We start from the raw sequence: 12,977 nt of genomic DNA on the forward strand, positions 1-12,977 counted from the left end.
TTCTCAAGGATTTACTCATGATGACTAACAGCACCTTTGCAGATAGATATAATCGCTAGAATGCCGCTTGATACCCTTGCCACGGAGTTACTTCTCCACATATTTCACTCCTGCAATTCTCTTGCCGATGTCTTGAATCTTTCCCTCACCTGCCGCCGTCTCCAAGGTGTATTCTCTTCCTCGCAAAAGCTCGCCATTCTCGCCAACGCAGCTGAGACCGAATATGGACCTCTGGAGGACATAATACAGTTGGTCACTCAGAATGCCAGCCAACCAGCTCATATACGCCGTGAGGCACCGATTTCCATGTCCTTGATCCAACAGATCGTGGACGTTGGCCGCGTTGCCAAGAAATGGGAGGAGATCTATCCTCTTAAGAAGTGGAAAGTGGATTTCGAAAACCGTCGAGTCTTGGATTTTCGAGAGCGTTTTATACTCCGCCGCGCTGTGTACCGTCTGTGGCTGTATTCGAGAGCTTTCCACTGCCAGCTATTTCCGCGAACTAGTCGCACTTTACCCTCCATCGTCCATGAGCGCGCCGAACTCTTGCAAAATTGGTCCACAAGCGAATTAGCTGAAATTGAGGATTTTCGGTTGGTTATGCGCGAGGTTATGCAGAACCAGATCTGCCCTAGCAATGACACAATCCAGCGAAAGTGCCGTAAAAGATACCCAGAAAGGATGCCAGCCTCTACCAATATCCACTTAAGCTCCCCCTCATTACTGATGCCTTCCACTCAGTTCGCTATAGTAGACTCACAATCTAAACATGCGTTTGCTTCTTCCATCGACAATGGCCTTTTCCGCAGCCTTGCACCCCGCAACCATGGGCGAGCCATCGGCGTCATCTCCACAGTGAACAAATATGCCACCAAATTCCGTTCTGATCTCTACCATGAGCCAGGAGCGGAGGGATGGGGTGACCAAATCAGCCACTACTATGTTGTAGAGGATATGATGAAACTGGACCCATCTCAGGTATTATGGTTAAGAGAAAACGCCACTTTCAAGGAGCAGGTAGAAAGCTATGTTCGATGGATAGGTGACTGGTTTGAGAACAATGGCGAGACCTTCGGGCAGACGCTAGAATGGGTAATAAGTGAGCGTGGAGATGACTACATGGCCTTTCATTTTTCAATTGTAGACGGGGAAGCGGGTATCGCCAAGGCGAAGACATGACCGTCATCTTGTCATCATTTCATTTCCTATGTAGATTTTCCTTTTGGTCTGAAACTTTCGGATTACGCTTACCTTTACCTGTTTAGAACTTGTCTTTAAGATGCGGTTTTGGTCTTACACCATTTGGAACAAATGCGTGCCAAACTTACCCACTTCAGTTGTAATTCCATTAGAAACATGATAAATTTAATGTAATGCCGACACTAGCGGTGCTTTGCCTTCCCGGTGCCAGTAATTCACTAGAAAAGTGGTGGTCAGTTTTGTAACCCAAATACTAAACAAACTTTCATGGTAACTAAAAAAAGAATTTGGCTGTTTTTGGTTTAACTTATCATGGAGTTGTTACATATAAGAGAACCATCATCAACCTGAAGAACATATGTACCTTACCCTTGTGTATTGAGGCCACATGGTGAGGAACAAACAGTGGCCCAGTTAAAATGAGTCTCGTTTGTGGTCATGACTTTGGACTTGGGAGGTGGTAGGTTGGGCTTTCAGAACAAAGAGGGAGAACAAATATGGAGTATATGTCGAATTCAAGGAATATTTTTAGATCATAGAATATACTCACGTAAATAGATCATTGCAAGTTATATTGGATTTTTATTAGATACCTCGACATACCCAGCTATGCTACATGTTGGCGACCATCTCATCTACGGAGATATAGTATGAGTTGCACCAATGGAGCAGAAAGAGTTAACCATGGCATGGAGCATGGGTCCTGTGCAGCAAGACCTAAAGGAGGAAGCACATGGGGGAAGTAATAACAGAAGTATAGAAGCATGGAATAAGAATTGGAAAGGAGTGGGCAACCAACAAGGCACAAAAGAAATAGAAGCTTAGTTTATTTGCAAGAAATAATTACCGGTGATGCAAAGGGGGCAAAGAATCTGTAAAGAAAGTGGGTGTAAGAAATAAAATATAAGGGCAAAAATGGGGGTGGTGGAAAAAGGTTCAAAACAAAACAGGAGATAGAGAAATTTGAGAAGTGGTAGAAAACAATAAAGGTGTCCCGCAGTCCCAGATCGCATAGCCCTGGACATTCAGTTTTCAAACACCCTCTCCCCAGCTTTCTAAACCTTTCCATGTTCGTTGTTTTCATGTCAAGCGTATTACGTTCTTCGCATTATCCTGTCCAAGGCCATCGATTGGAAGAGGGAACAGAAAACAGGAAAGAAATCTGCGCAGGTATGCCACCCAATGGCAACTCACAGATGACATGACACGTAAATTAACGGAACTGATGGTTTCAGTCAATCGATCCAGCAACGGGCAGGCAGACAAAAAGCATAACAAAGTGAAGTCTGGTGACCATACATTGAAGAGAACCAAAGAATATAAGAGATCAATCATTCAACCCCAACAAGACTGACAGGGTGTACTTCTTATCCAGTAGAGAGTACCAAAGCAATAGCTTGGGCACCACATATATCTCGGGCGACTGCATGCTTAACAACATTTTTGCTTTGCATCTGCATCTTGTGTCTTCGATATCTCTATTACCTTGCGATCACCCAGAGGATTCTGCGATGAGCTACCATTTTCAAGAGCTTTGCTGGAAACAATGCGATAAATTTCTAGATGCTATTAGCACAAGGCGCAACAAGAGAGTTGATAATAAAAGATGATAGTATACCTGTGAGAATGTTTTGGAAAGCAAGCTCAACATTGGTGGCGTCGAGAGCAGAAGTCTCGATGAAGGAGAGTTTCATCTCGTCTATATAATGATTAGCGGGTTACGCCTACAATAAAAGATAATCTCAACTCATGGGGGATATCATACCGGCAAACTCTACCGCATCCGAAGTCTTTACATCCCGCATATGTTTTTCATCAATTTTATTTCCGACGAGCATGATGACAATGTTCTTGTCGGCATGTTCACGTAGTTCCTTCAACCACCGCTCACAATTCGCAAACGTTTGCTTTTTGGTGGTATCGTAGACAAGAAGGGCACCCACTGCGCCACGATAATATGCTGATGTAATAGCCCTGTACCGTTCCTGGCCTGCAGTATCCCAGATTTGGGCCTTGATTGTCTTGCCATCTACCTGGATAGAGCGGGTTGCGAACTCAACACCGATGGTAGACTTTGAATCGAGGTTAAACTCATTGCGAGTAAATCGGCTTAGAAGATTCGACTTCCCAACTCCAGAATCACCAATAAGCACCACTATTTACAGATAGACGCTTTATTAATTATATGGACTATTTCATAGGTAGAATGATTTGGGAGGTGTGGATGGTTGAGGGAGCGGTCGAGCCTTCGCAGAACTTGGCCGGGGAGATACCTTTGAAAAGGAACTAGGGATTGCCAAACACGTTAGATGCTCTTCAATATATTTATACAATGACAAAGGATACTTACATCATATTCATCGTTAGCCATGAGGGAGGATGAGGAAGGGGAAGAGCTGGAATCTCAGAGGGAAGGGTGGACGGAAGAGTGTTTGCGTGGTCAATATACACTAGGTATACGTAAACAAGAAAGCAGAGGTTTAGGTTGATGAAAATGGAAAAGGGCGTCCGAGTCAATTGTCGTAGGTATCAAGAGGTGAGATGGACTGCGAAAGACAAGAGTGTCAAGGCAACTAGATGTCCGATATGGATGAACTGTGTGTGTAAGTTGTAAGTTTCGAGAATGGGACAGAGGATAACAAGTGAAAAAAGGCTGCGTGAAGTGGCAGATTTAAGTGGCTGATACCTACCAAACGAGCCACTTCTGTAGTTACTCCTTTGGTATTGAGAGCAATGTACAATTTCTTCCCGATGCCCAGCCAATGGGAATGGCCATTGTAGATTACTCAGCCGTCAATGCCAAGAAACGTTGGGTAGTCTATATATCACGTGCAGATTCACCAACAAAAAGGTTTACCCAAAGAGCCGCATTAATCTTCTATCAAACAACGAAGTCGGGGACATGCGATAGATGGATGGATAGATAGAGATACAGTCACTGGTGATGAGGTTGTTGGTGAGGGAGCCCAATACCAACTTCCCCAAATTCAAGTTTCATTTGTCACAAACCGGCTCATTCTCCACGTCAGGACCCAGCACCAATCATTTCATAGCTTTGTGAACTGTCTTATGTGCCTTATACGCTTCGGCACGGCTCTAACAGAAAATTAGCCATGAATTCAAACGGGGTTACATGCGATGATGATGATGATGATGATGACATATCTCTCATATCTACGGGTGCTAGCGAGCCCCAGGATGAATATGAAGTGGAAACTATTCTTGCCCAGAAAGACTTTTCTACTGGAAAAGCTTACTTGGTAAAGTGGGCTGACTATCCACTGGAGAGAGCAACATGGGAGCCCGAGGACTCCTTCTGCGATCCTAGAACTTTGACAGAATGGAGACAGAAAATATGTTGCGGGGAACATGAGTCTTTCGATGTTGATGCACTGGCGCGGAGAATCAAAGAAATTGAAGAAGCAAAGATTGACAGACACCGGAGACGTCGAGCGAAACGCATTCGTCTAGGTATTCCGGTGTCGCCCTCAACAGTCAGTTCGGGCCCAGATAGCGATCACAGTGGATCCGACCTTGATGGCTTCATCGTTGGCGATAATGTTGATGTAGATGAGGAGGACGAGGATGATGGCTGGAAAGCCTTGCGGAAGAAGAGAAATCGCGTATCCAGCAATACAAAACACACAGGCAGCGAAGCAGTGCCTCCATCCCGGTCCAGGAATTCCCCAGCTAAACCATGTGCAAAGGATCAAACCTCAGAATCTTTACCGCCGCCATCTACTAAAGCACCAAGCAAGAAGAGTAATAGTGATGTGCGCCCCGCGACTAGGCCTGCAGCAGCAAATCACTCTTCTCTGGAATCGCCGGCAGTAAAAAAGCCTAAACCCTCAAATACCCTTCAAAAAGCTTCTTCCCAGAGCAAGACACGAGAGATTTTGAAATTGCAGACGTCAGAATCCACTGACCCTCCGCATTACCCCTTGCCACCTCCCGCTCAAGATAAATCTGAAGTACCCGCCAAGAGCGATGCTAGAAACATAAACTCCCAGCTTCCAAGGCTTTCTATTTCCACCAGACCACTAAGTGAAATTGCTTTCATTCCTGCTAAAATGAAAGAGTCGTCAAAGCTAAAACTGTTTCACAACTTGCCAATTAAAAACAGATACGAGAAGGTCATGCACCGGGATTTAACCCCAAATATCAGGCAACTGGATTTAGGAACGCCAGGTGAATGGACGCCATCGCAAAAGCCCAAAGGCCCCGCTCCAGACTCTCCATTCCAAACCGGCAAGTATCGCAATATGGGCAGCTTGTTCGTCGATCAAGATATCTCTCACCAAGACTCTAACGATTGTCATAGATTACAAAATAGCGCAACCACAGTGGATGGTTTGGTTGAGGGGAAAGCTATGAATCTACCCCATTCAACATACCCTGCCTCTGATCAACCATCTCCAAGATTGTCTCGCGACAGTCTCCCCGATAGTTACACATCTGCTGCGAACATTGACTCTCATGCATTCTCTCCAAATCAAGAGTCCATAAAACCAAGTATTAAGGCCGCAAAGAAGGGTATAAGAGCTAACGGCCGCTTCTTCCATTCAACAGAAGCACTTGTCCGTCTCCGGTTCGGACCAGAGTGTAAGGAGATAGGCGATGTCAGGATAGGCGGTTTGACTAAAACGACAATATGGCAGCTGGTGCTTCTAAAATCAAAACAGAAGATTGACATACACTTTAAAGACGTTTGTAACATCGATGAATACAGACAACTGTGTGACAGGGTAAGCCTTTGTTTTGGCAAGGCCACCTGTCGATTACTTGATACTGACATATTTATTCACAGAGACAAAACCTTATGTTCTGCAGTGGTTGGGTACTTGGCTTCGACGATACTTCCCCTGCTGTTGATGAAATGGCCAACTATTTGAGAGACAATAGATTGGCCGCTTTATGGTATCACCCTGATGAAAATATTTCTTCAGCTATGGTTGCATTTGCATTGGATTCGCCGGAGTGGAGTTTCCTCAACCAAACGTCTAACCATCCATCTGCAAAGCTCCGAATTGCAGTGAGAAGCTCCCTGGCCCCAATGAATAGTATCCAACGTACCCATGCTCTGAAAGCGACCTCTGACGTCAACGAACGTAATACCGGTTATGAGGACAGCCCTATGATCATGGACTCTGATCCGACAAAGGAGATGGGTACAAGAGATATTCTAATTCCACCTTCAATACCTTTGTCGGTCCTAAAAGGCCCCACCGATATTAAGTCAATATTTCGAGAACGCTTTGGCATCACCTATGATGAGCTCAGCATAGTGAATACGTCTCACAAGAAGCGTACTGCCCGCTCCTTCTACCTACACTTTCCGGATGAGGTTGAAGATGAGTTTCAGCTTCTCTTACACTTTCTAAAGCAACACGATATGGTTGTGTTTTCTAACCGAATCGAGGGAGACTGGGAGAAGTTTGTCAAGACTGCAACAACCGGCACTGTTCTGGTGAGACATCACTAGCTTTATAAGTGATACTCCTTTCTGGTTAACTGATAATTGTGTATTACAGTTCCATAAAAAATTCATACATTATGATAGCATGTCTGAGTTTTCCAAACTTCTGCGAAATCCTATTAATGTGTTCAACATCTCTCTTACAGAGCCTATCAGAAACCCTCACGGTAGCAGTCACCTTGAAAGACTCTTTCCACATGGGGGAATCATTCTTATAACTGAAGATTTCATACTGAAGCACCCAAAAATCTTCTTGGATATTCTGCGATGGTTCGGACACTTTATCGAGAAAAAGTTCCCAGGGACATGGAAGATGTTTCTTAGACCCAAAGTGCAGGTTTGGTTGCTTGATCTTTGCAAAAGTTGGCCAGACGACAGGTGAGTCCTTTTAATATATTCAGCTCCTTGATGCATTGGCGGCTAGCTAACGATCTTGCTGTGCGCTTTCTAGAATATGGCAGATATACTATAGGATAAATAGCCTCATTCCAAAATACCCTGAAGGACATTATAACACCTACCGGCGTGAGGGCTCTCCGGACTCGCTAGATGGTCTAACAGATGACGAGGGACAACATCATCCTTTCATATCCACGCGCGAGATCCCGGATTACGGTTCGCGCCGGGAAGATGACCACCCGGGTATTCCCAGGGGATTAGCCCAAGCGGAGAGAGATACAGATCATCTCGTCGAATATTTTGCCGGCCATGCGCTGATCCATGCGGAAAAGTTTCGACGATTTATAGTGCTTACCACACATAAGCCTCAGCCGCGATGGCGAGCATGGACTCACGTATGTAGATATAAATCCTATCAAACTACCTCCTTGCATTCCCCCGGTTGAAACTACGTTTTCACTAACATGAATGAATGGCCGTAACTAACCACTGAAAAACTTCCCCATCATTAGCTCGAGATCATGGAATATCAAGAATTCAGCAAATCTTTTATGTCTTCCCACATGCCCAGCTGTAGCAAAACCAGGAAATCGTCCTCGGACTCACGTTCTGAGCACCATTCCACGTTTGGCTCGGGACAGGGTGGGGACCGCGATGCAGCTAGTAGAAAATACTCGACTCAGTCACAACGGACGGTATTACAGTCGCCGGCATCACCGCATCGAGATCCGCGACGACATAAGTCTCCTGTGGTACCTCCGCCATGAAGAAGGCGATAGAGTGGCGAGGAAGGAAAGGGAAAGGGGGAAGGTGGATTGGATGACTTTTGGGTTGTGGACGATGCGGGAATTTGATGTTCTGTTTTTGCTTTTGGGATTTTTGTGAAGTCATTCATTCATCCCTTTTGCTATGGCGTTGAGTTGGGATTTTCGTGGGAGGAGGGAGATATCTTTTTTTTGTATTGATATCTCGACTTGTGCTCCTCTGGGCTTCAATTTGCTGGTAAAAATATGATACCATCCTGTATGTATGTTCATGTATCCACATATGGACTGTTTGCTGATAATTTTCTACAATCCAATTACATCTACCCTGCACGGCATGTCGAATGATGCGGATGATTTGAAGCATAGTGTTAGATTATTATAACTCAAGAAAATTAACAGAAAGATTCTAAACATGCCCTTTCCATTTAAGTCATTACTAAGTTCATGAGCTACGTGACAATCACCTAATCAATCACCTCCGCTCCACCATCACCTAGATAGATGCCTACGGATGTAACAATGAAAGGGGTGGCTGAAGATATCAAAAGAAAAGAAACTCAAAGAAATTCATATCATCGTCAAAAGCATTGCTCCGGTCCAAAACGAAACAAGACAGGAAACAGATATTAAAGCAGTAGCAAACGGAAAAGACCTCGGTATCCTAGCTCCACAAACTGGAGAGTGAGAACGGGGAGAAGAGGAGACACTTAGTAAACCCGTGAGGAAAGGATAAATCCGTAAGACGCGGAAAGTATGAGAGTTGCGGCATGTGCTGTGCATGGAGGGTGTAAGAATCGATGAACATTCGAAAAGCAGTAGTATCGTGAATGGAGTTCAATTTCAAGGGATAACATCAAGCATCATCACCCAGCCGTAAGCAGAGCCTCGTGAGCAAGGTCTATGATTTCATGACCCAAAAAGCCCTATAACGGAAAGAAATGGAAGTTGCTATCCGCAGCACTTCCATACCAAATATATTTAGTTACGTTGATACATCACGAACCCCCCCCGACAGCTGCATCCGTCCTCGATCGAGATCTCCATTGTTCAAAGCTAATATCTCGATCATTACCCTCCTGACCCTCCTTCTGCTTTCTCATCTTATCCTCCCACTCGCCCTCCTCCGCTGCGATCATGGCATGGAACTTCCCACCCTGGCCTCGAGCAAGATACACTGCCTTCGCCTTTCGGGAAGCAACGGCTTCGGTGACGAGGACAAATTTAACGCTAGATCCTGGTGCTTCGAACATCGCGTCGCCCAGAATCATTTCCATTTCTGTTCGCAGCCCGCGGGCCCCGGTGGCCATGGACATTGCATTGCTGGCTATTTTGTGTAGGGCTGGTGTGGTGAAGCGGAGTTCAATGCCTGAGAGGGAGAAAAGAGTTGTGTACTGGGCCAATAGGGAGTTGCGTGGCTCCGTTAAAATGCGGAGGAGAAGGCGGTGGGTGAGTTGGGAAAGCGCGGTTGTGATGGGGATACGACCCACGAGTTCGGGAATGAATCCATACGTTTGGAGATCAGGGGGCGTCAGAAGATCTAGGGGGTTGAAATAAGTTGGTTCTTCGTCCGCGGAACCGGATGTTGAAGGCATTGGCGCTGGAGTGAAAAATGGGAGATGCTTCTTATATAGGGCTTCCTCCGCAGAGCCCGGAAGAATCGGGATAGGTGGGCTAGAAGCTCCATGCGATGGATTGTGCGAGCTAAACGAACTTGTTAATGCCCGTACTGGCTGGCCAAATCCAATGGAGCCACGAGATATCCTATCCATGATCACTTTGTTCAGGCCTACAAAGGCACCTGAGAAGATAAAAAGGATGTTGTCTGTCCGCACATTGTAGACTTCAGCCTTTCCAGATGACCCTGGTGGGGCTGGTGAAGAGAATGACGACCCTCCAAAGCTACTACTGCCACCCGGGTTGGAGTTCAACGATCCACCAGAACGGGGAGCGTTTCGTTCTGGCTTGGCTTGGATCTGAACGGTTGTGCCTTCAATTATTTTCAGCAAAGCTTGCTGGACGCCTTCCCCGCTCACATCCTTTCCATGGCTGACTTTTGCTGTGGCGATTTTATCGACCTCGTCAAGGCAAATTATGCCTCTTTCCGCTTGGGCTACGTCGTAATTAGCGGCAGCCAGTAACCTATGTACGCATACATCTGCATCCTCTCCAATGTAACCAGCCTGCGTGAGCGGAGTGCAATCAGACATGCTAAATGGCACAGAGAGTACGCGAGCTAAGGTTTTGGCCATCAGGGTCTTGCCTACGCCTGACGGTCCAAGGAGCAGGATATTGGACTTTTCCAGGGTCAATGGAGAAGTGTCGACGGGGAGTGGTTCTGGTCGTGATATGTCATCATTGGCTGCATGTGTATGAATGGTCCGTTGCTGACCTGGGAATTCAGCTAGAAAGAATCAGAAATCAGAATCGTTGGAGCAAGTCCAAAAGTTGTGTATATCATTTGCAACTTGAGGCCAAAATAAAAAAACAAAAAGTGGAGCCATACTCTCTACAGGATGGCTCTCCACCGACTCACGACGTGCTTGCTGGGCCATCAACTCCTCTTCCTCTTCCTCCCTCCGTTGTAGCTCCTGCACTCGCTGATAGTGATTGTAGACAGCGACACTCAGAACTTTCTTCGCCCGATCCTGCCCAACTACGAATTGATCCAGGTGTTGTTTAAGCATTTTCGGGGTCAATCGAGAGGCACCAAAGGAGGGTGCGGAGCCCAATGGGCCGGAGGTGGGGAGACCTGGCTCATAGCTGCCTGTATATGGCTGGTTGGTAAAATCTGAGCGGTGGAACTGGGATGGGAAGGAGCATGAGGAAGAAGTTGAAAAGTGACGATGAATTGAATAGAGTGCTAGATACGATATGCGAACCCGTTGGCGGGCGGAAGATGTTGCCGCCGCTGTAGTTGTCCAGTCGAGGGGTCTAAGCGGGGATCTGAAAGGGCGGAGAAAGCTCATGGAGAGTCGCCTCATTGCTGTTTACCAGCTATCCTAAGAGCAGAAAATGAGGAATCAAAGCAAAGGTACCGTCTTGAAGCAGGTCTTCACGACACCGCAAGGGAAAGCTGATTGATATCAGTCAATGCATGGCGGATGTCGTTGTTCTGCAGGTCACCACTTCCGCCGCGAAAGCGGCGAGGCACGTGCGTAGTTTACGTCAGTGTCACGTGGTTAGCCCCACGATCACGACATGACTGCTCGCCCCACTGCACGTGATACATGCGTATATTAGTTGTCTAAGTCCACTAACTGACTAGTTAACTATTCAGGTAGCCTTCAACAACGCTGCTCGAGCCATTCTACCTGTCTTTGCCACAACGCCTACCCCTGTTCTCCTACGCGAATCAAGCTGGGGCCCAGCCAAAGCCTGGCTAGAAAGAATACATGACCGACTAGCCGTTCGCGTAGCTGCAGCCGACCCGTCACATCCCCTACGCCGAAGATGGTACACCTCACGTTTTAAATGGATTAGACGAAACATTAAAACGACGGCCATCACACCCGGCTCAGGGTCCTTGCCTCCTTGGGACAATCCTGGCATACCAAATAGAGAGCAAAAGGCACTAGAAATTGGGGCTGTGGGACAAGCTGCAGGACCAGCAGCTTTCCAAAACTGGCTTCAGAAAGCTGTATCCCCCCTCAATCTCATCACATATACTGATGGCTCCAAAGACAGCCAAGGAGTTTCAGGCGGAGGCTACTGTCTATACCGAGGAACAAATCAATCTCTGGAGCTTGGTAAGCTGCCTCTGGGCCGCACCGCCGAGGTCTTTGATGCCGAAGTGCTTGCAGCAGTTGCCGGTCTCGAGGCAGCGCTACGGAACCCCTTCTCTATGTTCGCACGGCACATTATAGTGGCTCTAGACAATGAAGAGGCTGCAATAAGACTCCACACAGACACGCCCACACGAACATCTTTTCTCGCCTTTGCTAAGTTCAACGAACTCCGCAGGTCCTGGACAAAACAGGGCCCAGGTCCAGCCGGCCCGAGACGGGTCTATGTTCGATGGTGCCCCGGCCACGCTGGGATTCCAGGCAATGATGCCGCAGATGCTGCGGCCAAGTCAGCCTGCACAATGGAATGCACTCGCCGCACTCTGACCCTGGCGCGGGCCAAATCCTATGCTAAAGAACGCTTCAATGCCTCACTGCAACAATACTGGAGCTCCAATAGCACATCACGATACAAGGACCTCAATATCCCAATGCCAAAAGGACCCTCCCCTGAGCTCACTCTCCCCCGAAGGAACCTAGGCCACCTGCTGGCAGCTAGAACAGGCCACGGTGACTTTGCAGCCTATCATCACAGATGGGCACATGACGACGCACTCCTCACCTGCTCTTGCGGCCGAGATAAGACCCCCGAGCACTTCTTCTTTTGCTGGAAAGGCCGGAACATTGAACGAATTAAAACCCCTGAAGCATGCCGAGGACCAAAGGAAGCAATTGACTGGCTTCTCAGCACAGTAAGAGGAGCTACGACCTTCTCTACCTGGTGCACTAATACCCGCTTCTTCATCGACATCCAACGCCGCTACTAGAACCTGTTCAACATCCGACTTCTCCCTCCCCCTCTCTCTTTCCTATGCTCCTTATATACATTTCTCATCACCCCTACACACCACCCTAGAAGCCCTTGGCTTCCTCAGTCCCGTAATCTTCGGCTACTACGCCATTCAGAACCTCCAGGACGGGGGCTACTCTGTACATAGACTCTCAAGAGGGCTTCAGCCGACTAGACATATCAGGCAGCAGACTAGCTGCTGCGCTGGCACGCCTGATACCCTTAGGGAGGTGCTGTGGCCGCGACGGCAGACTATTCTTAGTCAGCTGATCACGTGCCTCCAGGCGTTAAATAAGTAATAATAATAATAATGACTAGTTAACTAGTTAACTAGCTAGTTAGTTAATTAGTGGACTTAGCCAACAGTTAACCACTCAAGGGCTTTGCTCTATCAACGTCTTGCAGGTAAGGGGCATTGAAACAGATTGATGTTGACTTGGCTATATTGTTGTTGGCTTCGCATGGATGATTCCAATGAGATAAATAATAATAAAAAACACAGTTATATCTTATATATTAACTTATAGAAGCCCTGGTATTAATACATTTATTTGCACTCACGT

At 46.9% G+C, this 12,977-nt stretch overlaps 4 protein-coding genes across 4 annotated transcripts; 2 read left to right on the forward strand and 2 right to left on the reverse strand.

Moving 5' to 3' along the window:
- Window positions 1–60: 60 nt before the first annotated feature.
- On the forward strand, window positions 61–1,179 carry PADG_08398 (uncharacterized protein; the record flags this gene model as incomplete). The annotated part of the gene is made up of 1 exon (XM_010765341.1): window positions 61–1,179. One exon carries the CDS (start codon window positions 61–63, stop codon window positions 1,177–1,179), a length of 1,119 nt encoding a protein of 372 aa, XP_010763643.1.
- A 1,452-nt stretch (window positions 1,180–2,631) lies between these two features.
- PADG_08399 (uncharacterized protein) lies at window positions 2,632–3,571 on the reverse strand (the record flags this gene model as incomplete). The annotated part of the gene is made up of 5 exons (XM_010765342.1): window positions 2,632–2,759; window positions 2,819–2,899; window positions 2,966–3,355; window positions 3,474–3,486; window positions 3,551–3,571. The coding sequence occupies 5 exons, from the start codon at window positions 3,569–3,571 to the stop codon at window positions 2,632–2,634; spliced, it is 633 nt and encodes a 210-aa protein (XP_010763644.1).
- Window positions 3,572–4,313: 742 nt separating this feature from the next.
- PADG_08400 (uncharacterized protein) lies at window positions 4,314–7,842 on the forward strand (the record flags this gene model as incomplete). Its single annotated transcript, XM_010765314.1, has 5 exons — window positions 4,314–5,945; window positions 6,008–6,667; window positions 6,732–7,054; window positions 7,128–7,470; window positions 7,588–7,842. 5 exons carry the CDS (start codon window positions 4,314–4,316, stop codon window positions 7,840–7,842), a joined length of 3,213 nt encoding a protein of 1,070 aa, XP_010763616.1.
- Window positions 7,843–8,837: 995 nt separating this feature from the next.
- Window positions 8,838–10,823, reverse strand: PADG_08401 (ATP-dependent Clp protease, ATP-binding subunit ClpX; the record flags this gene model as incomplete). The annotated part of the gene is made up of 2 exons (XM_010765315.1): window positions 8,838–10,243; window positions 10,346–10,823. 2 exons carry the CDS (start codon window positions 10,821–10,823, stop codon window positions 8,838–8,840), a joined length of 1,884 nt encoding a protein of 627 aa, XP_010763617.1.
- Between the last annotated feature and the right edge of the window lie 2,154 nt (window positions 10,824–12,977).

Source organism: Paracoccidioides brasiliensis (genome assembly GCF_000150735.1).
Source record: "Paracoccidioides brasiliensis Pb18 unplaced genomic scaffold supercont2.16, whole genome shotgun sequence".
NCBI lineage: Eukaryota > Fungi > Ascomycota > Eurotiomycetes > Onygenales > Ajellomycetaceae > Paracoccidioides > Paracoccidioides brasiliensis.